The following is a 27,235-nucleotide window of genomic DNA, read 5'->3' on the forward strand; positions in this document are numbered from 1 at the left end:
GTATGTCTGTTGAAAACCTTTTATTAGGTTGTAAAATGGCATTGTCATCAACATCAGTGTTACCATGTCTCACCTTTTATTCTGCTGACTCAACCCAATGGTAGTTCTCTTTTTCCCTCAGTGACCCTCCCTTTTTAAACTATTGTTTGTATAAGTCTGTACGTAAGGTGTTTTGGTTGAAAATATGGTTCTCTGTTATCATCATGCTTTTGATGATACAATAGGCAACTATTATATGTATTTGAGTCTAACTGTAATATGATGTTATCATATACCCTGAACCTATGTCATATGTAATTGCATATTATTAGGCATAAGGCATGATGATTCTTCTCCGACAGGTCAATTTAGGCATTCAGGTTTTTCTTAAAAACAGCCATTTCACAAGAAAGCAACTTCAGTCCATGAATGCTATTAAGTAAATTGTTTACTTACATATTCCATCGCAATAATTATGAGAACTGAATAGAAATCAAAATACCCAACAGTCCATGGAGAAAAAAAAAACATGACTTAATATCATGAGTCGAACAATGTTATAGCCTGTTTAGACATAAATGACCTAACCGTGGAATTAAGATTAGTAGCTTAGCCTACACACTAATCAATATACACTGAGTTCACAAAACATTAAGAACACCTGCACTTTCCATGACAGACTGACCAAGTGGATCTAGGTGAAACCTATGATCCCTTATTGATGTCACTTGCTAAATCCACTTTAAATCAGTGAAGATGAAGGGGAGGAGACATGTTAAAGAATGATTTTTAAGCCTTGAGACATGGATTGTGTATGTGTGCCATTCAGAGGGTGAATGGGCAAGACAAAATATTTAAGTTGCCTTTGAACAGAGTAGTAGGTGTGAGGTGTACCGGTTTGTCAACTGAAAAAACTGCTGGGTTTTTCACTCTCCACAGTTTCTCGTTTCTATCAAGAATGGTCCACCACCCAAAGTTCATCCAGCCAACTTGACACAACTGTGGAAAGCATTGGAGTCATCATGGACCAGCATACCCTGTGAAACGCTTTCGACACCTTGTAGAGTCCATGGCTGACAAATTGAGACTGTTCTGAGGGCAAACGGGGTGGTGCAACTCAATATTAGGAAGGTGTTCCTAATATTTGGTATACTCAGTGTATAGCCTATGACACAAAACAATACATTCTTATGAACAAATCATGATAATGAAATTTGAAATAAGTTGATGACAGATGTCAGGTTTTGTATAGTATAAAACATAATGTACATTATATAGCATAAATAGCACATTTTAAATCACAAATACATGTCATCCTACACACAAGACAGTTGAGGGCAATTTAAAGTGAAAAGTCTCATTATTTCAAATTGTTATCAATAAGCTATCAATAACCTTTGTTTAAGGATGGGAATTAAGCCATTTTTTAACCATACTATTGTTAAAAATATTCAAGGCATCTGGCTGTTGAGTCATAATTCATTCAACACAAACAGTTATGGTCTTTTCAGAGTCGGTCTTCCTTATCGATATACATGGGCGTGGTCTGAAAGGTCACAGGAACAGTCACTGGAATCGTCACCGGTATAGTCAGACAAATTGCACCAGGTTCAAGAGTAGACGAGGAAACTTCAATGGGTGGAGGTGGCGAGGGAAGAGGCTCTGTGTGTGCAATGTGTGTGTCAGAGAGGGGGAAGGTGGGCAGTGGGTCGCGGTGGGTGCGTAAGTGCTTGCGGAGGTAGGCGGCAAACAGAAAGGCTTTGCTACAGTGGGGGCAGACGTGGTTGCGGTTGGTCGAGTGGATCCGCTGGTGTTTCCGCAACCCGGCTTTGTTGAGGAAACCTTTGCCGCAGCTGTCGCAGACGTGGGGTCGCGGTTTGGGGTGCATCTTCTCGTGGGCTTGCAGGTCAGACAGCAGTACAAACTCCTCCCGGCAGGTGGCGCATACGTGTGGGCCCATGGGTAGGGGGGCCACGGTGGTGGAAAGAGGGGAGACAGTGTGAAGAGCCTCATGGGCCTGAACCTCCTCCCAGGTCCCAAAGGTGACGTCACAGTGTGAACAGGAGAACTGGGGGAGGGAGGTGTGAGCGAGGAAGACTGCTGCAACTGTCTCAGGTACCGCCTGCTGCGGTAGCAGCGCAGGCCTCTCAGCCAGGTGAGTGCGCTCGTGCTTCCGTAGGCTGGAGGAGACCACGAACGACTTGAAGCACAGGTCACATTTGAATGGGCGCTCGCCGGAGTGCACCCTGCGGTGCTTGTTGAGACTGGAGCGCTCGGCAAAGGACTTGCCGCACTCCGTGCAGGAGAAGGGCCGCAGCCCTGTGTGCACCAGCATGTGACGCCGCAGGTCCCAGGATGCCACAAACGCCTTGTCGCAGCTCTGACACTTGTAGGGCCGCTGCCCGGAGTGCACCCGCTGATGCACGGCCAGGTCAGCAGGCTGCCGGAATCTCTTGGCACACTTGTCACAGGGGTAGGGCTTGAACCCTGAATGGGCCCTCTGGTGCCGGCGGAAACTGGAAGGGTCTGAAAACATCTTCCCACACTGCGGGCAGAGGAATGGCTTCTCACCCGAGTGAGTGCGCAGGTGAGACTGATAGGAGGAGAGCTGAGTGAAGCCTTTGCCACACTGCTCACACTGGTAGGGTTTGCTCTGGGAGTGAATGCGGAGGTGACAAGCCAGGGAGGAGGAACGGGAGAAAGCCTTGCCGCAGTCTGAACACAGGTAGGGCTTCTCTCCTGTGTGAGACCGTTCATGGTTCTTCAGGTCTTTCAGCTCAGTGTACGTCTTCCCACACTTATCACAGGAGTAGGGCCGGTGGCCCTGGTGGTTGCGCCTGTGCTTCCGGTAAACAGAGGGGTCGGCAAAGCTCTTCCCGCACTCGGCACAAAAATAGGGCTTCTCCCCCGTGTGAGAGCGCAGGTGCACCTTCAGCTTGGACAGAGTGGGGTAGCTCTTGGAGCAATGGGGGCAGGAATATGGCCGCTCGCCGCTGTGCTGCGTCATGTGAATACGCAGGCATATGGCCTGCATGAAGGTCTTGCCGCATTCGGTGCAGACAAAAGGCTTCTCCCCTGTATGGGAGCGGCTGTGGTTGCGTAGCTCCGTTGGGGTCTTGTAAGCCTTGTGACACTGATCGCACTGAAAGGGGCGCTGAGCAGAGTGAGAGACCTGATGCTTGGAGAGCTGGGCTCTGCTGTGGAACGTTTTGCTGCACTGAGAGCATGTGTGCTGCTTTTGCTCCTGCTGCTCCTTACTGTGGGCAGACAGCTTATGGCTCCGGAGAGCCAAGGGGCTACTGAAAGCCTCCTGGCAGGCAGAGCACTTGAAAGAATGCTTGGATTTCTTTGGAGGTCTGCCTTTGCCTCTCTTTTTTACAGGGGGCTCCTCTACCTCCAGCTCTTTGCTCTCCTCACTCGGTTCAGCAAGGAGGGTGTCTTGCTCTGTAGGTGGTGGGCTGCCAGGCTGTGGAGAGGCCATCCTTTAAGTTATATGCTTGTGATGCTAAGGAAATTAGAATATAAGAAAAAGACATAAGTAAATCTGAAGATGACACATTCAGTCATGCATTTCTTAATCAAGCTTGGGAAATGTTCAGTAGGCAGTAATGATTTTACAATCATATAAAATAGTGAGCAGATTGAAAACTCGATCCAAGATCATTTATATCATGTTTTCAAATATAATTTGTACTGGCTGAGAGGACATGACAAAGACACTTAGGTAGCAGAGGGAAACTAGTGAAGCAACGTTTCATTAATAATGTGGAGGGGTAAATCTCAAAATGGCTGGCATTAGGACCTCAGGGACAATTCAACTAAACGCTTGTTATAAAGGAAGTTGGCATGAAAAACACGAATCTCAAATAAATCTAATTTCTTTGAAAAAATAACGTGCGTTTTCCATGTTAAATTATTACTGGGGTGCATATATCATGAGACAATAATTCAACAAAAATTGGCAATTGAAGCGATTTTAGCGTACTTGTGCTAAACTCAAAATGGCTGGCTTTAGGACCGGCTGAACAAGCTCATTCGCCCTCTGGGGTCATCCTCGCATAAGATGGCTCCGCATCTGTATTTGGAATAAATGTGTATTATAATATTAAAACGATTGCTTACCTTTTTATCTTCGTTCGGGCATTAAGGATCAGTTAAAGTGTCCAGATATGAAGCCCCAATAACTGCGTTTACAGTGAAGCCCTATGATTGGTGCTGGTGGAGGAGGACGGCTTTAGGACCATGACGAGAGTGCTATTCTCGAGCGTGCAACAGTGCAGCACTTGCGTGGGTCACAATTTCTTGTAAATATTAAACGTTGGCTTTATGGATTTTCTCATATTTGACCAACGGTAGTGTATTTTACACTTAGCAAGATGTCGGAGAACCGCATGAATGGCTTTATTTTGAAGAACTGCAGGTAAGAGGTGTTCTATTGAGAGGGGAAGTAATTAAATAGCACGCTCCTGTTTTGCCAAATGTTTCCATCGTTTGCATGGATGGTTGATGTCGCGCAGATGGGTTAATTTTTGAATGAGCTAGTGCCTAATTGGGATGGAAAACGTTTTAGTCACCTAAGAAGGGTTTTAAATTTCAGTTTACGTACCAGTCCATCATATAATTTTACATGACAAATCCACAAATAGTTTTGTAGACAACGCACAGTTATGTGCGTATGACAGAACGACGAAGGGGGACTTATTTTAGTGGTACACATATCCTGTTTCCTAGCAACAAGAGTAGGAAGAATGTGTAATGGAACGGAATGAAGGAGGAAAAAAAGACAATTGAAGAAGACTTGTCCATTATCAATAACATTTTAGCTTTGTGGTGAGGAAAAACATTGACCTGGATTAAAATGCCATAGGTTACATCAGAAACTACAGAATATATTTGACAGGACGCACGAATCAAATGGATGGTAAAACAGAGAATCGCTTTTTGCTGCAATGTTTGTTTAGCTAGCTAAGCATGATGATGCTACTTGCTAACGTTACCTAGCAGCTATTGTATCCAGCATTGGATTGCTCGCAAAACAACAACTTTTCCATAGCAGTGCGTGTGTTGACCTAACACATGAAATGTAGCTACTGGAATTCAACCATTTGACATTTTAAGTTGTTTTGACCAAGGTGGTGTTTTCCCACATTATTGACATAGCTATGCGGCTGGCTGTCGCGCTAGTCAGGGTATTGCTGTATGTGCTAGCTAGCTAGCCACTTTCAACTTGAATCGGACAAAATCTTTTTGGGATAGTTTGAGACCGAGCTAGCCAACAAGTAACAAACTAGTTAAATTCCTAAATTTAGTCAATTCTGATATATACATTTAAATTGCATGTCAATAAGTAAGACAATTGGTAATTCGGTTCACGGTAACGTTAACGACATTTTATGTCGCTAGGCCAAACAGGAAAAGTATTGCTACTGTACACTGTATGAAGCTGCATATGATGAATGGAGAGTTTATTAACACGATATTTGAGCGGAGTTAAATATATTAGGCCTTGTTTATTAGCCATATTTCAATCTGTGATAAACTACCCTATGGTTCTTCAAAATTCGTAATAATTTGAAGTGTTTGTTTCAAACCACAACTGTCCAGTTTACAGCAATATGGTCTACTTCATCTCTAATGTATCATTGCCTGCTTGAATTGTATACTTCCAGATGAGACAACCCTTGTTTCAATAGTAAGTCTCACACCAAGCCTTTAACATTTTAGTCATTTAGCAGATGCTCTTGTCCAGAGCGACTTACAGGAGCAATTAGAGTTAAGTTCCTTGCTCAAAGGGCACATCGACAGATGTTTCACCTAATCGGCACAAGGTTTCGTACCGCTCTTAACCGCTAAGCTACCCGCTGACCCCTATAACATGTTCATGAAAAATAATACAGGTGTTGCATCAGTAAAGTACATTTTGAATAAAAGTTTGTGCCAATTGCATTAGTAGGCCATGATTATCCCATAGTTAAATAAATAATACATTGACTGCAAATTATGCCAAATGACCAGATCTGTTTTACATTTTTCCCACAGCCCTCATGATGTACCTGCAGCCTTTCTACCCCAGAAATTAAATTCATATTCAATGGAGTGGTACTAAATTATCCAATCGCATTCTTGTGTTGCCTTCCTATTTGGACAATACAATAGATACGCTCTTGTTATACAGAGGAGCTGGGAATCTGATGTATTTTCCCCTCAATTATCTTGCTCAAATATGTGCAGTACTATCCTGTAATGGCTATGCAAGAGCCTGGCAGGACCAAAGGCTTCCCTTGCAAACACTGTGGCATAGTGTGTTCCAACATGCCAAGCCTTCTGGAACACATGGATAGTCACTCCCAGCAAGAGGAAGATCGCAAGTTCAAGTGCGATGAATGTGGGCGGGGTTACAGGCATGCAGGTAGCCTCGCTAACCATAAGAAAACACACGAGTTGGGTTCTTTTCAATGTCCAGTATGTGCTAGGAAGCTCTCAAACCCTCTGGCCCTGAAGAGCCATCTGCGAATCCACACATCGCAGAAGAAGTACTCCTGCATGGATTGTGGGAAGGCCTTTAGGTTAGCTACTCAGCTGGCCACCCATCAAAAGGTCCATCTATCCAGGCAGTCAAAGAGGAGAGCCGGTAGGAGGGCAGCTGCAGAATATTCTCCAATTGAGAATAGAGATGAAATTGATGATAATGAAGACCTTCATGAGCAGTTGGTCTTGGTGGCTGACCAGCAAGACACAAGGATGGAAATTATATCTGATGATGGCCTTAGTCAGGAGGAGGCAGAGATTATCCCCATCTCAGCAAATTACAGTGAAAACCTAGGCTCTGACGAAGCAGGGGATCGACCTTTCAAATGTGATCAGTGTGAAAAGTCATATAGACACCATGGAAGCCTGATCAATCATAAAAAGTCTCACCAAGTAGGGATGTTTGAGTGCCCTATCTGTTTCAAACAGTTCAATAATCTTGCTGCCCTCCATAGTCACCAGAGAACCCATAACAAGTCCAGAAGTGGGCCAGACACCCGTTCCACGGAAGTCACTTACGCAGGCACAGCACAAGAGCAGTTTTCCCCCTCAAACAGGGAGGCTGCTGTACATTTCTGCCACCTGTGTCAAGTGATGTTTCCTAATGATGATGAGTTCCAGGAACACATCCAAATGCATAATTCTTCCTCTATGTCATTTGGGCACATTCAAGGTTCATCTGAGGGTTATCATGGCACTTATGACCATAGTGTCACTCATTCTCCTGACTCAAACTTTCATTCACCCCCTCTAAACAATACTCCATCGATGGATAATCAGGGGGAGCAGATCAACGATGTTCAAATATACTCTGACCACTCCAGTAACGAATCCACCTTGAACACTCAGCAAGAGCCCACAATCTTGGATTCAGAGATTTCTGCTGACGCTCTAGGGAAGGCAGAACAGTCCTCAGTTACAGAAAATGTTGAGCGCCGCTTCAAGTGCCAGGTCTGTGGCAAAAGCTACCGGCACGCAGGGAGCCTCATCAACCACAAGCGGTCTCATCAGACTGGCATTTACCAGTGTTCCATCTGCCGCAAGACTTACCCACACATGGCTGCCCTCCGCAGCCACATCCGCATCCACAGGGCCCATCCGTCCTCCTTCAACCTCAGCTCTGAAGGAGACTGGCTGTCTCCCGAGCCCCTGACACTGGAGAACCAGCAGGCCTGCTTTTCCTCTCAGGATGGTGATGCTAGCAGTATGATGGCGCTCGCTCAGGAGAACAAGGGTGAACACGACAATGGAGGATCATCCCACGAGAAGTTTGACTCCACCTTTCCTCAGGAAAGAACTGTGCACCTACCTCACGACGAACACCTGATGGAGAGGCACATGTGCGCCGACTGTGGCGAAACATTTGCGGACATCGCAGGGATCAAGTCGCACATATGCCCCCAGCTACAACAGCAGCAGGAGGCCATGTCAAATGACAGTAACCTAACCTTCCAGGACACTAATGGCCAATGCTCCATGGGAAATCCAGGGGATCATATAAAATTCCAGGGACTGAATGGCAGCCCTGGGCAAAGGTACTTTGGTGAACACAACTTCCATGAAGTCATGAATGGGGAGCAGTTAAATGGTGGTGATGGCGAGGAGGAGGATGATGACGGAGAGCTCTATCAATGCTCAGTGTGTGGGAACCGCTACACAAGCATGAGGGCTCTGAGGAGTCATCTTCGTGGCCACACTCAATCCCACGATACTCCTACAAGCTCTGGCCCTTCCTCCATGTCCTCCCTCGAGGCTGAAAAAGAAGAGGACCCCGGAGAGAGACAGCAAGTGGATGGGGGTCTGATGATCTGCAGTACTTGCGGAGAGAGTTTTGCCAAGAAGCAGGACATGCTTGCTCATCAGCTCTCGCACCATAAAGCACAAGCAGATGACGCTAAACACGTACATATGGACAATAGTAATGGAGCTAGACACAAAGAGGAAGTTGACAGCATCATCTGTGGAAATTGTGGTACATTTTGCACCAGTTACCATCATCTTGAGACTCATCAATGTACAGCAAATGGGCAAAGTGAATCTGGTGATGAGAGAACTGAAATGGGCAACTCTGCCAACGGTAAAGAATTAGGACCAATGAAAGCAGATTTGGACAATGGTGATCGCCAGTACAAGTGTGATCAGTGTGGAAGAGCATACAGACATGCTGGCTCCCTTCTCAACCATAAAAAGTCCCACAAAATGGGAGTATTCCGCTGCATGGTTTGCCAGAAGCGCTTCTACAATCTACTGGCCCTTAAGAACCATCAAAGGACCCACTTTGACGTTAAGAGGTAATTGCTCAACGTAATTGCTAACGCAGAAAAAAGTTGTCTTCTACTGATATGTCCATGTTATTTGACATCATGTATGTAACCAGAGAAGCTACATTGTAGACATGCGGTAGACCCAATTAATTTGTACTGCTACATACCAAGGTTTAGTTATTACATTGTTATAGTTGAATTTGCTGTTGATTGGACCCTGCCCTAACAGCAAGCATTTTTTACAAGTACTTATGTACTTGTAAAAGAATCCAAGGATATATTGCCTATAAAATTGCTATTGCCATAGATGTATTTTGTGTCTTGTCATAACTTCATTCATGCTCAAATGTTCTGTGCTTTGTAAACAGGATTATCCTCTCTCTTTGTCCCCTCGTCTAGGCATACATGCAATGAATGTGGGAAGGCATTCAAGATACAGAAGCAGCTATTGAACCACCTAAGAATTCACAAGGAGAACAAGGCCAAAATACAGGAGCTCAACAATCAGATTCAGGCCCTCATGCAAATGAATGGGACCGGGTCAGAGGGAGGAATGCACTCGTTAAATGCACCTGCCAATCAAGCCGCCACCACCACCCGCAGAAGGCGTAGGCCAACCCTCAACCTAAAGAAACCCAGTGTGGGGGAAGGGGCTCTGACAGCGTCTCAGACTGAGGTCAAATCAGAGGGGGCAGGCGACCCTCGCCCCTACTCCTGTGACCAATGTGGGCGAACGTATCGGCACGCAGGAAGTCTGGTCAACCACAAGAACTCTCACAAGACGGGTGAATACTACTGCTCTGTTTGTAACAACACCTACTCCAACCAACTGGCTATGAAGAACCACCTGCGCATCCACTTCTCAGTTAAAAAGCACAGTTGCCAACACTGTGGTAAGGCCTTTAGGGGAAAGAAGCAGTTGTCTAACCATATTTGCGCACACCTCCGAAAGGATATGCCTGGAGGGGTCAGGGGAAGTGGTCGCAGACGCGCTAGAAACATTAAATGTAAGCAGTGCAGACTGACATTTGTATCTGCAGACCAGCTCACAGCCCATACCTGCGGGTCACTGGCAAACTCATCAGAGGGCAGTGATGGACAAACGAGCACGTCCTTGAAAAAAGAGGAGCGACCGTTCACCTGCAACATCTGCAATCGCAGCTACCGCCACGCAGGCAGTCTCCTGAATCATAAAAACACCCATAAGTCCGGCCACTTCAGCTGCACGTTCTGCTCCAAGCCCTTCTCTAACCCCATGGCGTTACGCAACCACACACGAATTCACACACAGAAGAAGAAGCATGTCTGCCTGACCTGCGGGAAGGCGTTTCGGCTGGCCAGTATTCTCCATAACCACCAGAAGGTCCACACCAGGGTGGCCAGCCACTTCAGCTGCCCAGAATGTGGCAAGAGCTTCCAGGGCAAGTCTGGGCTTAAGAGGCACCGCTGCCAGAGCAGGGGTCAGGATGACTCGGCTAAAGCTGGTGACAGCTATCACAGAGATGGTGGTGGAGACAAGTGCTTCATGTGAGTTACTGTCTCATAATCAACTCCTTATGTAAGTCCTAATTCTTCCTGGATGTTATTAGAATGATTCTCCCTTCTGTTTTCATGGTTTTAATGGCTATTTTTTTAATGTTTAGTTTTAGGGTAAATCTGTCATTATTTCCTCAGTTTATATTCTATTAGTAAAAGCATGGTTTTCTTTGCCAATTAATGCCCAACGTAAATTATTTTCATGAACAGGGATTTTAATGTCTCTACTGCAGGTGTGACCTGTGTGGACGCTCGTACCGCCACTCTGGCTCCCTGCTCAACCATAAAAAGACACACTCCGAAAACCTCCACCACTGTACCTTGTGCCTCCAGACTTTCCCAGATCCCATCGCCCTCCAGGTCCACTCCCAGATGAAGCGCCACTGCTGCCCAGACTGTGGCAAGACCTTCTGTCTCGTCTCCCACCTGCAGAGCCACATGGAGGTGCACTCCAAGGAACGCACCCTGGTCTGCAGCCCCTGCCATCAGAGCTTCCCCAACCCGGCCAGCTACCAGCAACATCAGGACCTGCACCACCGGGCCCAGGGGCATTACCAACAACACAGCATGCAATTAAAGGACAACCTAGGCTGGGGCTCGGGACTGGACCAACCCGTGGGGATCCAGGGCATGCCCAAGCTGGTACCGGCGTTTGCCCACATGCACGGCGGCATGCCCGACTCTCAGGACCAGCAGGAGAGCAACGAGGCTCACTGCACAGGGTTGAAGAGCCACGTGTGCGAGCACTGCGGCCGCACCTACCGTCACGCCGGCTCCCTCCTCAACCACAAGAACAGCCACAAAACGGGCTCCTTCTTCTGCTCCGTGTGCCAGAAGGAGTTCACTAACCTGATGGCCCTGAAGAACCACAGGCGCATCCACACGGAGCCCAAGCGCTACCAGTGCCTGGAGTGCGGCAAGGCCTTCCGCGTGTCCACCCAGCTCATCTGCCACCGGAGGATGCACACCAAAGAGAAGCCTTTCTCCTGCCTGCTGTGCGACAAGAGCTTCTCCAGCAAGTCAAATCTGCGCCACCACCAAAAGATGCACCAGAGCGGTGCCCAGGTTTATGAGTCCTCCTTCAACATGGATGCTAACAGTTTCATGGACTTGGACATGGGCTCTTTTCTCTGAGTCGAGTCGGGATTCAAAAGGTGAGGGTTTTGTTCAACCCCTCAGACCATTGTAGAGTCGAATACTTCTTATATTAGTCTCCCATGGGCCCCTATCAGTAATTGTAAAGTGACGGGTGTTCCTCAAATCCCCAGTAGAGACAGCGTTTAGTCTTGATGCTGAGCTCTTCAAAGCTGCCTCACAAACATTTTGTTTTGTTTTGGTCGTACACTTTTGGACTCGTGGAAGGAATTCCGATCTTACCTCTAGTAGGGATTGTGACACAAAGTCCCAGATTGGATTGAATGTTTGCACAAAGCCATTGAATCGTTTAGTGCTATAGGAGTGAAGACTATAGGTCATGATTTATTTCCTCTTGCTATCTATTACTGTGTTTTGTGCCTCCGTAGGTTAATTTCTCTGCTGTGCTCATCAAAAGTGTGGGCTGTATATATGCCCTTGAATCCTGTTCAGTGTTGCCATAGGTTAGAGAGAAGTGGTCAATTGACCTTTTGTGATGTGGTTTCAATAAGGACAACCCTGTCGCTGTAAGGGAGATGACCTCTAGTCCTACCCAGAGGATGATATCAAAGGTATTTACTGAAATCATGAAATCAAGTAAATGGTTTTAATAATGCTAATAGTATTTGGGTTCATGTTTGAGGCATTGTATGCTAAATGGACGTATTTAATAATTTATTCCTGTTCTTTTGATTTATTTTTCTGTGTATACTTTGATAGATCGCAGTTTTCAATGAATGTTAACATGTGAAGAGAACCTCCTTTTTTTTAAAGAAATATCCTATGTAGCGTCTATGGAAATTCCTCAATCTATAATTCCATTATTCTCAATTGGTGCAACTCCAATACAGGTAGGAATGCGTAAGCCCAGGATAATGGTCTTGCTAGCACTCAGGTTTTTCATCTTTAAAAGGAAAATATCTGATGTGCAAAGCATTGTAGATAATCATCGGTGTCTGGGTTGTTTCTTTTTTACATGTCATTTCTCACCCATGTCTTGTTGAAATAAGAATTGTAGCCTTTTGTCCATAATCCCCCCCCCCCTTTTAAAAATTGCATGAATGTTGCAATACCATACGCATGCTTTTGACTTCTCAAACTTCTAAAAACACGTTTGAGTGCTAGTCCTTAAAATAAGTCAAAAGTGTAGAATTATCGTGCCGTGAAATCCTAGTCTCCTATTTCTCTCATTTTAATGGTTATTTTATTTATGTTGAAATGTATTATGGATTCTTTTAGAACTTTGAAAAGGTGGAGATGAATCTACGAAATCTTGTTCTAAATACTCAACCTAACACGAGCTTCAGTGTTAGAAAAGTCAATATCGTTGGTTGCTGACCTTAACCATGTTGACCGCTACGTTTATCAAGAAGCAGGTGTTGATCACCACTATTTGTGAAATGGTTTGGTGTCTGGTCATAACTTAACCTTTACATAATTACACGTTTATCTTTGGTTTACTATTCCTACCAGAAAGTGTAGAAAACAATAAGGTGCCTATCATACACAAAACAGTTATTTTTCAGTCACACTGTAATGTCAAATGTTTTGGAAAACACAAGTAGGAAGCAGAGGCCCTTTTTAGGTTTAAAACAGCAGAGGGCCTTTGTTTGAGGGTGTTGTATCAGTACACCACAAGGTGTTTTTCTTTGCTTTCTTTATGCCTTTGTATTTCATATATTATGAATTGTAAATATTTCTGGGACCGGTAAGATGTATAAAATACCTCATCAAAGAGCCTTGCCAATTCCTGAAACTGATATTTAAAGCTTTCACAGTTTATTTAAGAGAAATTATAGCATATAGCTACAATACACTGTAATAATTACAACTTTTATAGTTCTCTAGGCCTGTATCATGAGCACATTGTTAATAAGGCGTCAGCTTCAAACACCTCAAATTCTAATTGCATGTGAGCAGTCGAGATGCATGCAAGTTGTTCTCCCCATTCTACCAATATTGTAAGCAATAGGTTGCCATTTTAGAAACGTTTAGTGCTCATTTTGCCAATACATGTTATTTTAGTAAGTTCCCATTTTGTGGATAACATTTTTTCTCATTATTGTATCCGACATGCTTGTCCACTGGGTTAAATTGTATTACTTGATTCAGAAGACAAACCACATGGCCATCCTGACAGAGATTCTACAACTCACACAAAAGGTTACTGCAGAAGTCAGAACTACTGTACACTTAGAATAGCTTGCATGGTGATGGCAGACTTACCAACATCTAAACGGAGACAGTCTTTTTTTATTTGTTTTTGGATTGGCAATAAATGCATTATGGTTCATTTCTGTAATTCGGCTCTCGTACCCCAATTACATGAAATTGCAACATGTATTTTAAGCCATGAACGTTTTAAATGGTCCGCGTGTAGAGAATGTTACCAGTTGATCTCCGTTTAAACCTTGCAAGTGGGAAGGTGTCAGATTTACTATGATCTCTTCTGGCACTTGTTAATATACGCCTCATTGTTTTGACATGACTACCCCGGTTCTGTACATGTGTCATGTGCATCTCCCACAGTTATGTCAATATTTTAAATAAAACATTAGCTGGGTTCTCTACATTCATAGCAAGAATTTCCTTTACATGAAGTTACTGTTAAATTGGCTATAGTATAATAAAAAGCATATGCCACATTTGATTTGAATTTAGTGTTTGAAAACTCAAGTCTGAAATATTTTATTTATATAACCTTGTATATATTTTGTCACTTTGAAATGTAGATTTTTACTTGTTAGTACTATGAACTTAGCTAATTAGAAACTTAACAAATCAGTTATTAAAATTAAATGACTTAAAATACATTGTGTTGGTAATTTGAGTTCATGTCCTTTTCAAACTTGGTTTAAATTATTAATTTTTTTAAACATGAAGAACCTGGTTCCAAACCAACACCTGTCTCCTACACACAATAGTACCTGGTTCCAAACCAACACCTGTCTCCTACACACAATAGTACCTGGTTCCAAACCAACACCTGTCTCCTACACACAATAGTACCTGGTTCCAAACCAACACCTGTCTCCTACACACAATAGTACCTGGTTCCAAACCAACACCTGTCTCCTACACACAATAGTACCTGGTTCCAAAACGTACTGCTTCCTACACACAATAGTACCTGGTTCCAAACCAAAGCCTGTATCCATGCAACACAGTACATGGTTGTAGTGAGTGCAAAATGTGTGCATTTGGACAGTTGTTGAACAACTTTGCTAGATTCAATCCGTAGAGCGGAAGGTTTGTGTTGTAGCACAAACGACCGCGGGATTATTGCCTTCAAATTTCAATCGTGCTATAGCATGGCTCTGTGCTACGAATTGAATCTAGGCCATAAAGTTTATACATCAATAAATCTACGGGATTCATAATTTTATTCTATATAACACACAAAAGTCAGTTCATTTGTAACAATGCTTATTACTACACTAACCCATGTACATAACCCAAACAGACGACAAAAGTACATTCACTAGGGCAATATTCAATCCAAATATGGAAGTTTAGCGTTACGGCGTCATTGAAATTTAAAGGCTATGTTTCCGCGTTAGCGGAGACTGCATTCGTGGTAAATGCTGCTTATGACGGCTCAATCTGAAATTACTTTTACACTGCTATTGCACAATCTGTACCACTTCACCGATACAGATTGAATAGAGCCCTAAATGATTTCTCAGTAACAAATCTAATTGGTCAGCTGGTGTCAGAGGTTTTACAAACAACTTTACAGGGGTCCCTTCGTCAGTATTTATTCATACATTTAGCTGTTACCACATGTAACTATAAACATTAGAAAATATATCATTCAAAATAAATAGATATGAAAACAGTATCTGTATAAAAATTGTCCAATTACCCTTTTCTTGCTGCTGGTATACATATCCACTTAATATTGATAAGAAAGTAATATTGTCAGTAATATGAATTAAGTCATATTCAGCCACCCACATTATCCTGACACACAAGCCCTAAAATTGTGCTCTGAGTTAGTTTGAAGATGAGTACACAGTTATACCATGGTTATACATTTCAATAGGGTTCAGTTTGTTTTTCCCTAAACTGCAATGTTCCTTCCTGGGTTGGCAGTCAGTGTCTAATAGTGTTTAAAAACAAAAATGTCCCACAAGCATTGACTCATCTCCATTGTTTCAACTGTGGAGAGCAGAACGCTAAGGTTTCCCTATGTGTCCATCGGGGATGGATTTAATTGTAAAAAGAAGAAAGAAACGATATAAACTATACCAGGGATTGGCAACTGGCGGAAGGGCTTAGTCAGGGCCTCAATTTACTGTTGCGAGTTAGAATAGTAGAATACACAAGGTGCGATTTAGAAATTTGGTTGTGCATCAGCAGTTTTTCTTGTTCCTCAACTAGCCCATGTCAGCTAACAACTTTTAGATTGGTAAATTAGCCTAGCGCCCAGCTATCTAAACTTGTAGTAATCGTGGTCAAATTTCCACCCGGGGGGCCCCCATTGATTTTGTTAGTCAGTCTCAGTAAGATATCATAATTAAAATTGCAAACATTTTTCTCCACCATATTGCGAAATGTGTAGAATTGGGTGGCGGCACAACTGCGGCCCCTCATGATGTGTTCAGATTTTTTGTGGCCCCCACCCCCATCAAAGTTGCCCATCCCTGAACTATACAAACACATTCCCACGGAATTCTGGACCACCTTGAACTTTTCCATCACGACAGTTTGCCTGTGTTATGCTACTTATCCTGCATACACACATATTACAGTATAATGGTAAAATGACCTGTGTAAGAATGTCCAATGCCCAGTTTCATAATCAGTTAACTTATTTTCCCCTTTGCCTCTTTTGATTGGAAGATCCTAGAGAGTACAGTGCACAATACTGTTAAAAGAATTCTACTCCTTTAAAAATGATGAGTTAAAAACAACAAGCTCTAAGTGCATATAGTTCCTACATGGAAACACAGACTGGATTAATTGCCCTCAAAGTACATTCAAATTGCCAAAATGTGCCCAACATGAATTTATAATCTAACATTTCCCTTTTACTTTTCATTACCATGAGGATGTTAAATAGAAACCTTTTACTGTTATAGAAGTACAGTATGTGAAACCTGGCCCAGGAAGCACAATTGTGCTGTATTCACTTTTATCCTGCTGATGATGGCAAGTCAAGGCAGTTCGGTAGTTGGTATTCATCCTAATAAGCTACAATAAAACAATAGGTGTTCAAGCACTGACAGTAATGGTTAGACATCCACATCATTCAAGATGTCTCATGTTCACTACTGTTTTTTAAACTACTTATTGATTGAACAACTTACTTATCGATAGATAGATTATTGAATATCTACACAAGCTCAACCTGGCATCACTACTCAAAGGCCATCATTTCAAAAAGAGCTGTGAGAGGTACTCTTTACTAACTACATTGTCTTCCTCAGAGTACAGTCTGACTGCAGACAAGATAGGGGATTGACAGCGCTAGTTAACACAGTTCTATGTGAGAGCTTCGTTCCGTAACACACTGAGTGTATGTGAACACATCTTTACTAACAGTATAATAAATTAAATGGTCAAACTCCACTCAAATAATACCCTGTGGTCAGAGTACAATCCATTGTACAAAAATGATTCTTTTTCGGTTGGTCATCCAAAGATGTTCCCTTGGTTCTGTCACATCAATGTCAGAAGGAAGATGAGGCTGAGGCAGAGAGATTTGTTAAGTTAATTCCCTCTTAACATCCCCGTTATTTCAAAACATAATTACAACTCGTACAGAAATATTTACGTATACTTATGTAGGCTACTTACATATGTAATTGTGTATAATAATTGACAGCCGTTATCATCAACTGGTCACACATCAACAAATGTGAGGAACGCACACTTACTGAAATGTTTACGCTTGGTAAAGAGGTCCCGTTGTCTCTTCAATGGGTTCTGCAGAACAAGAAGATGATGCCGATTTTCTTTTATGTATTTTCACCAGAACCCAAAGAGGTCAATGTGTCTTAATGCTACAAACATATGTGTGCCTCTATCATCGTGCAACAATACGTTTCATGACTGACAATGTTAGTTTATCATGAGATGGTAGCCTTGAGCCCTACCACGAAGGGGCCTCTTCTGTGCCTTGCGTCGATGCACCATGACTCCAATGATCAATACTGCAGCGACCAGAATAACTGCCAGCACAGAGAAGCTGGAAATGGCTGCCAGTCTCCAGACATCAGATCTTTCCTTGGTAAATGTGCCTGAAAGGGGACATATTGGTCGAAGGCATACAATTAAGCATTGGTTATTTCCATGATTTAGTTGGAAGATATAAAGGTTGAATGTTCCTTAGCTAAGGATTTGACTTACAAGTGTTACACGAAGGGGTCTTTGGATACTGCTTGCATGATGAGCAGGATACGCATTGGTCTATGTCCGAACTCCAGAACTCTGAACTACTGCATTGGTCTGTGAGAAAAACATAAAATGGAGAGACAATGCTTAATTCTCTTACAGCTTTTACCCATCTGAATGACAACAATTTGTGACTCAATTTGCTCATTGGGTAATGTTCTTCTACCTCACCAAAACAGATGAACTATTGGAAGAGAGAGAGTATATATTATTTTCCTTCAACATTGGTCAATGAGAACAACAGATCTGCCTGAATAGTCTTTAGACAGCAACCGACAGTGGGGGAAAAAAAGTATTTGATCCCCTGCTGATTTTGTACGTTTGCCCACTGACAAAGAAATTATCAGTCTATAATTTTAATGGTAGGTTTATTTGAACAGTGAGAGACAGAATAACAACAACAAAAATCCAGAAAAACGCATGTCAAAAATGTTATAAAATGATTAGCATTTTAATGAGGGAAATAAGTATTTGACCCCCTCTCAATCGGAAAGATTTCTGGCTCCCAGGTGTCTTTTATACAGGTAACGAGCTGAGATTAGGAGCATACTCTTAAAGGGAGTGCTCCTAACCACAGCTTGTTACCTGTAAAAAAGACACCTGTCCACAGAAGCAATCAATCAATCAGATTCCAAACTCTCCACCATGGCCAAGACCAAAGGATGTCAGGGACAAGATTGTAGACCTACACAAGGCTGGAATGGGCTATAAGACCATCGCCAAGCAGCTTGGTGAGAAGGTGACAACATTTGGTGCGATTATTCGCAAATGGAAGAAACACAAAAGAACTGTCAATATCCCTCGGCCTGGGGCTCCATGCAAGATCTCACCTCGTGGGGTTGCAATGATCATGAGAACGGTGAGGAATCAGCCCAGAACTACACGGGAGGATCTTGTCAATGATCTCAAGGCAGCTGGGACCATAGTCACCAAGAAAACAATTGGTAACACATTACGCCGTGAAGGACTGAAATCCTGCAGCACCCGCAAGGTCCCCCTGCTCAAGAATACATATACATGCCCATCTAAAGTTTGCCAATGAACATCTGAATGATTCAGAGGACAACTGGTGAAAGTGTTGTGGTCAGATGAGACCAAAATGGAGCTCTTTGGCATCAACTCAACTCGCCGTGTTTGGAGGAGGAGGAATGCTGCCTATGACCCCAAGAACACCATCTCCACAGTCAAACATGGAGGTGGAAACATTATGCTTTGGGGGTGTTTTTCTGCTAAGGGGACAGGACAACTTCACCGCATCATTTGACGGGGCCATGTACTGTCAAATCTTGGGTGAGAACCTCCTTCCCTCAGCCAGGGCATTGAAAATGGGTCGTGGATGGGTATTCCAGCATGACAATGGCCCAAAACACACGGCCAAGGCAACAAAGGAGTGGCTCAAGAAGAAGCACATTAAGGTCCTGGAGTGGCCTAGCCAGTCTCCAGACCTTAATCCCATAGAAAATCTGTGGAGGGAGCTGAAGGTTTGAGTTGCCAAACGTCAGCCTCGAAACCTTAATGACTTGGAGAAGATCTGTAAAGAGGAGTGGGACAAAATCCCTCCTGAGATGTGTGCAAACCTGGTGGCCCACTACAAGAAACGTCTGACCTCTGTGATTGCCAACAAGGGTTTTGCCACCAAGTACTAAGTCATGTTTTGCAGAGGGGTCAAATAATTATTTCCCTCATTAAAATGCAAATCATTTTATAACATTTTTGACATGCGTTTTTCTGGATTTTTTTGTTGTTATTCTGTCTCTCACTGTTCAAATAAACCTACCGTTAAAATTATAGACTGATCATTTCTTTGTAAGTGGGCAAATGTACAAAATCAGCAGGGGATCAAAAACTTTTTTCCCCCACTGTAAGTATGATTTATCTTATTGTAGATGTTTTTAAAACCTGCCAATAAAAAGGTATGCACTTAGTCCGCGGTCTGAGAAAGGAATTGTTTTGCCCAATGATAAAGAAATCGTATGACATCAAGTCCAAAGAAATAGAGAAGATCCGAGAAACTGTGTGTTTCCTCTTCTTATGAAATGAGTTGGGGAATTCCTTTGATTTTCTCGTACTGATGCACTTAATATGCAAATGAACATTACTCATTGGCTTTGCGTGCACAAGCATGGTGAGACGCTGTGTGTGAATGGCAGGATGTGTCAAGATGAGGTTCTGAAATTGTTTTGGTGTGTTTGACTTCTAGAGAAGGTGTGGTGAGACTGGGAGTAAACATTACCATAACAGCAGTGAACTGACATGACATAGACTAGATAGAAAATGTCTACAGTATGTCCCTTGAGAGACACTACACCGGAAACCTCATATCCTTTTAGAGAACCCACAGACAGCAGTACCAGACTCATTTCGAAGAGGCATGTGTCAATTTATATCTAAGATGATTAAGTATGGAAGAAAGGGTCTGCAATGTTAATTCAACCCGGTAAAGAATAAAGCCTGATGGTAAATTCAATGTAGTGATCACAGCACGTAGCATAGATAATGTGATGAAAAACCTGTTACTTTACAGAGTTAGGGTTACTCTGACACTGCTTGTCAGGTTTGACATTTCCACGTCAATAGCTTCACTCATTGAAGGGATGTAAAGTATCAATGAGATAAAGCCTACAGTTTCCTCTTCCTTGAGCTCGAAGGCCACACAAGTGGTTAGAGGTCTAGCCAGTGATTTGTGACTTTGTAATTCAGCATATAAACCACATGGACAATGTACTTTGAGAAAATGGTTTGTTACCAGACCAAATCTGAACCAATCATAGATGTTTATGTTTCACAAGTTTGGACAGTACAGTACAGTACAATAGAGTACAGAGAAGTACAGTACAGTACAGCAAAGATAAGTAGAGTATAGTTAAGCACAGTAGATTACAGTACAGTAAAGAGAAGTAGAGTAAAGCACAGTGGATTACAGTAAAGAGAAGTATAGTACAGTAGAGCACACTAGAGTAGAGGACAGTATAATGTACTGTACTGAACTATACTTTACTGTACTGTATTCTACTGTACTTTACTGTGCTGTGATGTCCAAACTTGTGAAACATGAACGTCTATGATTGGTTCAGATTTGGTCTGGTCCGGACCAACCAAATTGGGTCTTGTTTGGGGGCGGATCTTTTTAGAATAATAGCTAGTGTGTAGAATATTACCCATATATGCAAAGGATGATATTGCGTATTTCTACCTTTGTGTTCCTTTTTCAGGATACATCAACATGAACAGAATGCAGAATTCTGCATTTCTGTGTAGTATAGACCCATGATATAATACCATTACCATAATTCTGTTAACTGGTGTAAATCCACTTCACTTACTAAAGTATAATAACCAAAATAGTTTTTTTCTAACTTAAGGTGTCATGTAATAGCTGATACCCCATTCGTTCTGAAGACATCTTTGAATCTTAATTCAGAGCAGATATTTAACAGTTTTTTGAAAATTAGGTCGCATAAAAAATGGAAGGAAAGTTTGCCGTAATTCTGTTACCAAACTTTGCATCTGCACAGTTCTTCCAGTAAATGTGTTTTTGTGAAATGTTGTATGTAAATTGTTCAATGTAGTCCTTGTGCATCAATGGCTTTTGTTTGGCATACATTTTAAAGTGAAAAATCAGAGTCTGAGTGGTGTTCCGTGGAATTGCCCATCAGCTGCTTCTAAATGAAACAATACCATAAAGGTCAGAACTGAGTGACACAATGATGTAAGACAAAGGTGTGCAGGAAATTGGAGACAAGTCAACGCTTGCATTAAATCTGCTGTATCAAACAATCAGTTGGAGTTTCCATGGTAAGATACTATTCATGAAGAAGCAGATTATGCATGTTATCAGGAAGTGTTGTGGATTCTCATCTGTGTCTGACTTCCAGGACTGGTAATGTTAAAATTGATGTGTGAACATAAGCAATCAACACATTTTGGGTAGTGACAGCATCACCACCTGCAAAATCCTAAATTCACCCTTGGGGCCTGGATGAAACAACATTTCAGCATTAGCTATATTGTTGCCCTGGTCAATAATGAAACAGTCTCACATGCATTTAAGACATAATACAGTTTTGTCTGATGTCCACTCAGCAATAAGAGCCACCCTAGAAAATAACCCCAATAAATGAATTCTTCTTGTGCTGGGAATGGGAAGAATTATATTGTCAAGTTCAAAGTCACCATAAAAAATATACATATTTTTGGAGTCCACAATTTTAGTTTACTTTTACCTCTCAAGAAAGGAAAGAAATTATAATGATTTGCCAACTATAAGTGTCCCATCAATCAGGTCTGTCCTTTTCACCCATGGGCATGGATGGAGTGAAATAAGGCGATTGGAATGCGGAACCGGTGAGAAGGCAGCTGGTAGAGGAAGCAACTCCATAAGCAACCCTTTCTTTTATCAGACTCCATTTGAGTAGCCATGCGATGATTCCATGATGGTCAATGAAACACGAATTCCCATGCGATTAAAAGTTTGATAAAATAACGTTTCTTCGCATTTAAAATATAGTATTGAGATCGAAAATTATATAAACATGTGTCTTTGCCTTACATAGATCAAAGGATAATATTTAATATGATTCAAGTTTATCTATATCCATACAAGTTCAATTAAAATGATTGTACTTACGTTGTTGCCCGTTCACGCCGTTTAAGTTCGCTACAGTCGCAATGACAAGTCCACAAAGCGCACAGATAATGTTTGAAGCCATGGTTCTTGTTTAAACGAAATTCCCGAAAGTTCATCTGATGAAAAGCCCGTTTTGTTTTTCACCATGGAAAAGCTAGCCTCACAATGAGTCACCCGGAGTAGTCTGAGCCTTGTTTTAATAGAGTACACACCCACGCTAACAGTTCAACTCCTATGAGTCATTTCCTATGTACTGTACTCACATTCTGAGTACTGCGCGCAGAGCACAGCCGTCCGGACAGGCAGAAAACTTTAGAATGATAGAACATTTTACTTTCGTTTATTGTAGTAAAGCGAAAAATGTCAATGATCATTCACAATATGTATATTTGAACCAGCAGAACTAAAATACCATGACCGCACCCTTTTTGATTTTCCCTTAGACAACTTCGGAGTGCAAAGTCTGTAAAGATCTGGAATTAATTGTGTTCTCATTGTTATTACCACGCCTGTCACGTCATTCACTGAGCACTGCCAAAAAATACAAGTATCTGGCCGTAGCATATGGATCCCATAAGCAGTGAAGAAAAGCACTTTACACTGGGGTTGAATACGTTCAGGGTTGTTTAAAACTTCACAGAAGAGGAACTTTTGTGATGCAAAGTTGTATTTTTCTGAGAAAGACTACAGGGAAATTAATACAATTACAGAAGAGGATCCTCATCTTGGTTCACATGAGTTCTGTAACTGTTGCAGTTGTTTCTTCTTTTTTCTCGCTCTCTCATATTTGTTGTATACATGTATGGTATATATTATTTTGTATGGTCATATGGTTGTATGCATATGTAACACTTTGACTGTCAAAGGAGCTTGTTTTTTTTACCATCCTCAGGAAGGAGCAACATCTGTAAAAACACAACGCAAAACCCCTCCTCCTATATACAGTATTGGGCAACCAAATATTAGGTGCACAAGTGGGAACTGCAACACTCACAGACTCGTGTACATTTGATACTTCTGCTTATTTTTTTAGCAAGATCAAATGCTTTCCCATTCATTATTGACCCCCAAAATGTTTAGAAGAGGTCAGAAAACCCTAAGATGAGGACATGTATTCAACTCAACTCATGATGCACAAGTTCAAGTTTTTACTAGGAAAACACTAGACTGTGAAATACAAAATGATCACTAGTATGATCCAAATGACATGTATGCTCATAACATCACACAATCAGAGCCCACACTCTCTACTCATTTATACCAATCCAAATACCCAGACACAACATTACATCAAAATATTATAGAGGTCTTATTTTGAACCGATACATAACATGTTTTTTTGCCATTGACTTTAGATCACCAGAGTCTCACTGTGTTTTTTTGAGGCCAGTTATGATTTTAGTTCTCACAGGAGCTAACTTCAAACGCATTACCAAGCTCTCATTATACTGTTAAAATCATCAGAACAGAGGAAAATGGTGTTCAGAGGTTCCATTAAAAGGCAGAGTAACAGATGTTTTGAGACTAATGTGCGAGTAACATTTAAACAAAGTAGTCATGGAGGACTTGGATGGGACAGCCCACTTAGTATGACACTCATGAGCTGACTATTCCACTGAAATGTCATCAGTAATGAGGCACTAAAACCTGCAGATGTTGTGTGTGACTGAGTCACTAAGTGGTAGCAACAGGATTGGTCATAACTGGCTTAACGCACGAAGATCTAGCCCAAGGTGATCCTTAACACTCCTTTTTGCGCTGATTCTGAGACAAACTAAAAACTGCCAACTTTGTGTCGAATGATTCCTATTGACAATCATAATGCTCGACTTTCAGATTGTCCGGGGCAAGTAAACAAATAAGTGTCAGACAAGCAGAAGATGAATCTATGTTAAAAAATAAATGTAAAAATAATAATCACAATATCAAAAAAGTTATTTGAATGTGCTTTTGAGCAGATCTATCTGTAGCCACATGTGCACATTTGTTGATATTGCTTGCTGGTTAGTGAGTTATTTGCCCAGTTATAGCTAATTGTTGGTCAGCAAACAGGGTTCATACGGTCATGAAAATCCTGGAAATGTAATGTTGTGCGCATCAATCACCTGCATGTGGGCCAATGTGCTTGGGCCGGAGGAGAGAAAGAAAAACATTGAAGCGTTTGTAATTAACTACGCTTAACCAAAAAGCAGCATTTTCTAATCATCCTACAGGTTCATGCAGGACATTTTTTATCTATATTATCTATCAGAATGTCCTTTATTTGCCAAATAACTGAGATGAGCTCTATTTCAAAATATAACTTTTCCCAACCAAAGACGCTGTTCCATGCACTCCACACAGAGTACTGGCGGCAGCATAGCCGAGGCTACAAAGCAACAACTTCTAGTAAAAAAAAATAAAACAGAAAATATCTTACTCTGTTCTTTTGAAATACATTTTTTTTAGTCACATTTTTTCTTAAAAAGGTCCAGTGCAGCAATTTTTATATCAATATCAAATCATTTCTGGGTAACAAGTACCTCACTGTAATACTTTTCCATTAAAAAATGAACAAAAATATTTTTTGGAAGAAACTTTCTCAAGCAAGATTTTTTGTTAAGACTGTCTGGGAGTGGTCTAAGTGGGGAGGGAAAAAACGTGCTGTTATTAGCAGAGAGGTTTGGAACTCTTTGTTATTGGTTTATTAACCAATTTCCCACCTGGTGATGTCACCAGGCAAGCAGAAACTCCAACTCATGCAAACAGGCTGATTTGAAGGTCTTGTGTATATTGTATTTTCAACCAGGAACTATCAGAAAATAACACTTATCAATTTTGTTCACACTTTCACAGTGTTTGTTTCATCAGCTGTTGTACAATCATACAAAACACAGGAAAAACACAATTTGGACTGCACCGGGCCGTATAAGACCTGCCAAAACGTAATTATAATGGATTTCTGTGTGATGAAGTAACACTTCAATTGTGGTGCTTTGTGTTTTTTCCCCTCATTTTTACAGATAGCCTACAGCAAAATAAATGAATGAAAATGCTACTGTGTTCTTAGAAGAAAAAAAAATCTCAGTCTAATGTTAGCCAAGACCTTCATAAACACAACCTAATGATTATTTTGGGGATAGCATATCTGAAATGTATTTATTATTGGAAGTTGAGGAATAAATCTAACACCATTGGAAAGCTGGTATTCCCCTCTATTCAACATTGGCCATGTCATTCTGACGTTAAAATCTTAGAATAGCTTCACAGTAGCCTCCGCTGAACCCCCAACAACCGGATGTTCGGGTTTCAGGTGAAATGGAAAGAGCCTGGGAAGTGACTTGCGCTTTTGGACGTTAACAAGGTGACATTCCATCTTAACTCTTCCTACACATTTATTGGATTGGTTGAACAGTGCGGTCAATAAATCTCCACTGAAACGTGAATATTTCAGCCTTACAACGTTATAAACACGCCTTCGTTAGTTACCGTTCTTTTAAGAAACCTACTGTAGCCATTTGATCCCTGATTCATTACATTTGTCAATTATTTAAAGACAAAAAGTATTTGGTTGGAATTGTAACTAATATTTTTGGGGGATATTTAAGAATTGCCAATCATCCTCCAGGTGCATCTAAAAGGGGCAGTGTTCTATTTTGAGACAGGCTTGAATATGCAAAGAAGCCTATAGGCGGAGGGTAGCCTACATTTGTCTGATTCTCTATACGGTAGCAATAATGGTCATTTTTATATTGTAAAGTGGTTCCTTGAATCATACAACAATTTTAAGTATCACCCTTTGGTGACTTGAGCTTTCTGACCAAAAAAACAAATCTGTCCTACTTGTCTGAAGGACAAGTGGCAAAAAAAGTTCATGTCAAGCCCTGCAGTATTATCTGGTGAAATCTCTGCACAGGAACATAACGTGATCGTTCCGATAATGAAAGAAAGTAAATTTTTACTGAATTGAGTCGCATTTGTACACAACTCAACTAGATTTGCATCCAGCGATTGAATCTCAGTTGAGTGGTCTTTTCTTAGAATACCTGAAACAAGCACATACAGGTGTTCTCAAGGAGGATTCTGGGGAAGTCAATGTACACTACCGTTCAAAAGTTTGGGGTCACTTTGAAATGTTCTTGTTGTTTTAAGGAAAATCACATTTTTTGTCCATTAAAATAACATCAAATTGATCAGAAATACAGTATAGACATTGTTAATTACTATTGTAGCTGGACGCATTAGAGTGTCTTGTTTGAGAAACAGACTTCTTTAAATAGTACCAGCAAAACACTAGTCTCAACGTCAACAGTGAAGAGGCGACTCCGGGATGCTGGCCTTCTAGGCAGATTCTCTGTCCAGTGTGTGTTCTTTTGCCATCTTAATATTTTATTGGCCAGTCTGAGATATGGCTTTTTCTTTGCAACTCTGCCTAGAAGGCCAGCATTCCGGAGTCGCCTCGTCACTGTTGACATTGAGACTGGTGTTTTGCAGGTACTATTTAATGAAGCTGCCAGTTGAGGACTTGTGAGGCATCTGTTTCTCAAACTAGACACTCTAATGTACTTGTCCTCTTGCTCAGTTGTGCACCGGGGCCTCCCACTCTTTCTATTCTTGTTAGAGCCAGTTTGCGCTGCTCTGTGAAGGGAGTAGTACACAGCGTTGTACGAGATCTTCAGTTTCTTGGCAATTTCTCGCATGGAATAGCCTTCATTTCTCAGAACTATAGACTGATGAGTTTCAGAAGAAAGTGCTTTGTTTCTGGCCAGTTTGAGCCTGTAATCGAACC

General features: G+C 41.8%; 2 protein-coding genes and 1 long non-coding RNA gene across 7 annotated transcripts; 1 reads left to right on the forward strand and 2 right to left on the reverse strand.

Moving 5' to 3' along the window:
- Window positions 1-409: 409 nt before the first annotated feature.
- On the reverse strand, window positions 410-4,203 carry znf668 (zinc finger protein 668). Its single transcript, XM_014158954.2, has 2 exons — window positions 4,102-4,203; window positions 410-3,484 (listed from the first exon to the last, which is right to left on the reverse strand). The coding sequence occupies exon 2, from the start codon at window positions 3,458-3,460 to the stop codon at window positions 1,487-1,489; it is 1,974 nt and encodes a 657-aa protein (XP_014014429.1). The 5' UTR covers window positions 3,461-3,484; window positions 4,102-4,203; the 3' UTR covers window positions 410-1,486.
- On the forward strand, window positions 4,104-14,250 carry znf646 (zinc finger protein 646). Of its 5 annotated transcripts, none has more exons than XM_014158951.2 (4): window positions 4,104-4,399; window positions 6,019-8,798; window positions 9,171-10,298; window positions 10,541-14,250. In XM_014158951.2, exons 2-4 carry the CDS (start codon window positions 6,223-6,225, stop codon window positions 11,439-11,441), a joined length of 4,605 nt encoding a protein of 1,534 aa, XP_014014426.1. In that variant the 5' UTR covers window positions 4,104-4,399; window positions 6,019-6,222; the 3' UTR covers window positions 11,442-14,250. The 5 variants fall into 5 exon arrangements, with proteins under 5 accessions (XP_014014426.1, XP_014014425.1, XP_014014428.1 ...); XM_014158950.2 differs by lacking the exon at window positions 4,104-4,399 and adding an exon at window positions 4,693-4,809; XM_014158953.2 differs by lacking the exon at window positions 4,104-4,399 and adding an exon at window positions 4,695-4,900 and having other exon boundaries at window positions 9,171-10,329; window positions 10,541-10,679.
- Window positions 14,251-15,183: 933 nt separating this feature from the next.
- LOC106579236 (uncharacterized) lies at window positions 15,184-26,759 on the reverse strand. The gene is made up of 5 exons (XR_001322611.2): window positions 22,468-26,759; window positions 17,796-17,894; window positions 17,543-17,686; window positions 17,324-17,372; window positions 15,184-17,133 (listed from the first exon to the last, which is right to left on the reverse strand). It is a non-coding gene; the product is annotated as an uncharacterized lncRNA (long non-coding RNA).
- Between the last annotated feature and the right edge of the window lie 476 nt (window positions 26,760-27,235).

Source organism: Salmo salar, chromosome ssa19 (genome assembly GCF_905237065.1).
Source record: "Salmo salar chromosome ssa19, Ssal_v3.1, whole genome shotgun sequence".
Lineage (NCBI taxonomy): Eukaryota > Metazoa > Chordata > Actinopteri > Salmoniformes > Salmonidae > Salmo > Salmo salar.

What these genes read in the sequence shown, in the direction of transcription:
- znf668 (XM_014158954.2), bottom strand. Translation starts at nt 3,460, where the DNA reads ATGGCCTCTCCACAGCCTGGCAGCCCACCACCTACAGAGCAAGACACC.
- znf646 (XM_014158951.2), top strand. Translation starts at nt 6,223, where the DNA reads ATGGCTATGCAAGAGCCTGGCAGGACCAAAGGCTTCCCTTGCAAACAC. An exon ending in ACCCACTTTGACGTTAAGAG is followed by an intron (nt 8,799 to 9,170) that starts GTAATTGCTCAA and finishes CCCCTCGTCTAG; the next exon opens with GCATACATGCAATGAATGTG. An exon ending in GGTGGAGACAAGTGCTTCAT is followed by an intron (nt 10,299 to 10,540) that starts GTGAGTTACTGT and finishes TCTCTACTGCAG; the next exon opens with GTGTGACCTGTGTGGACGCT.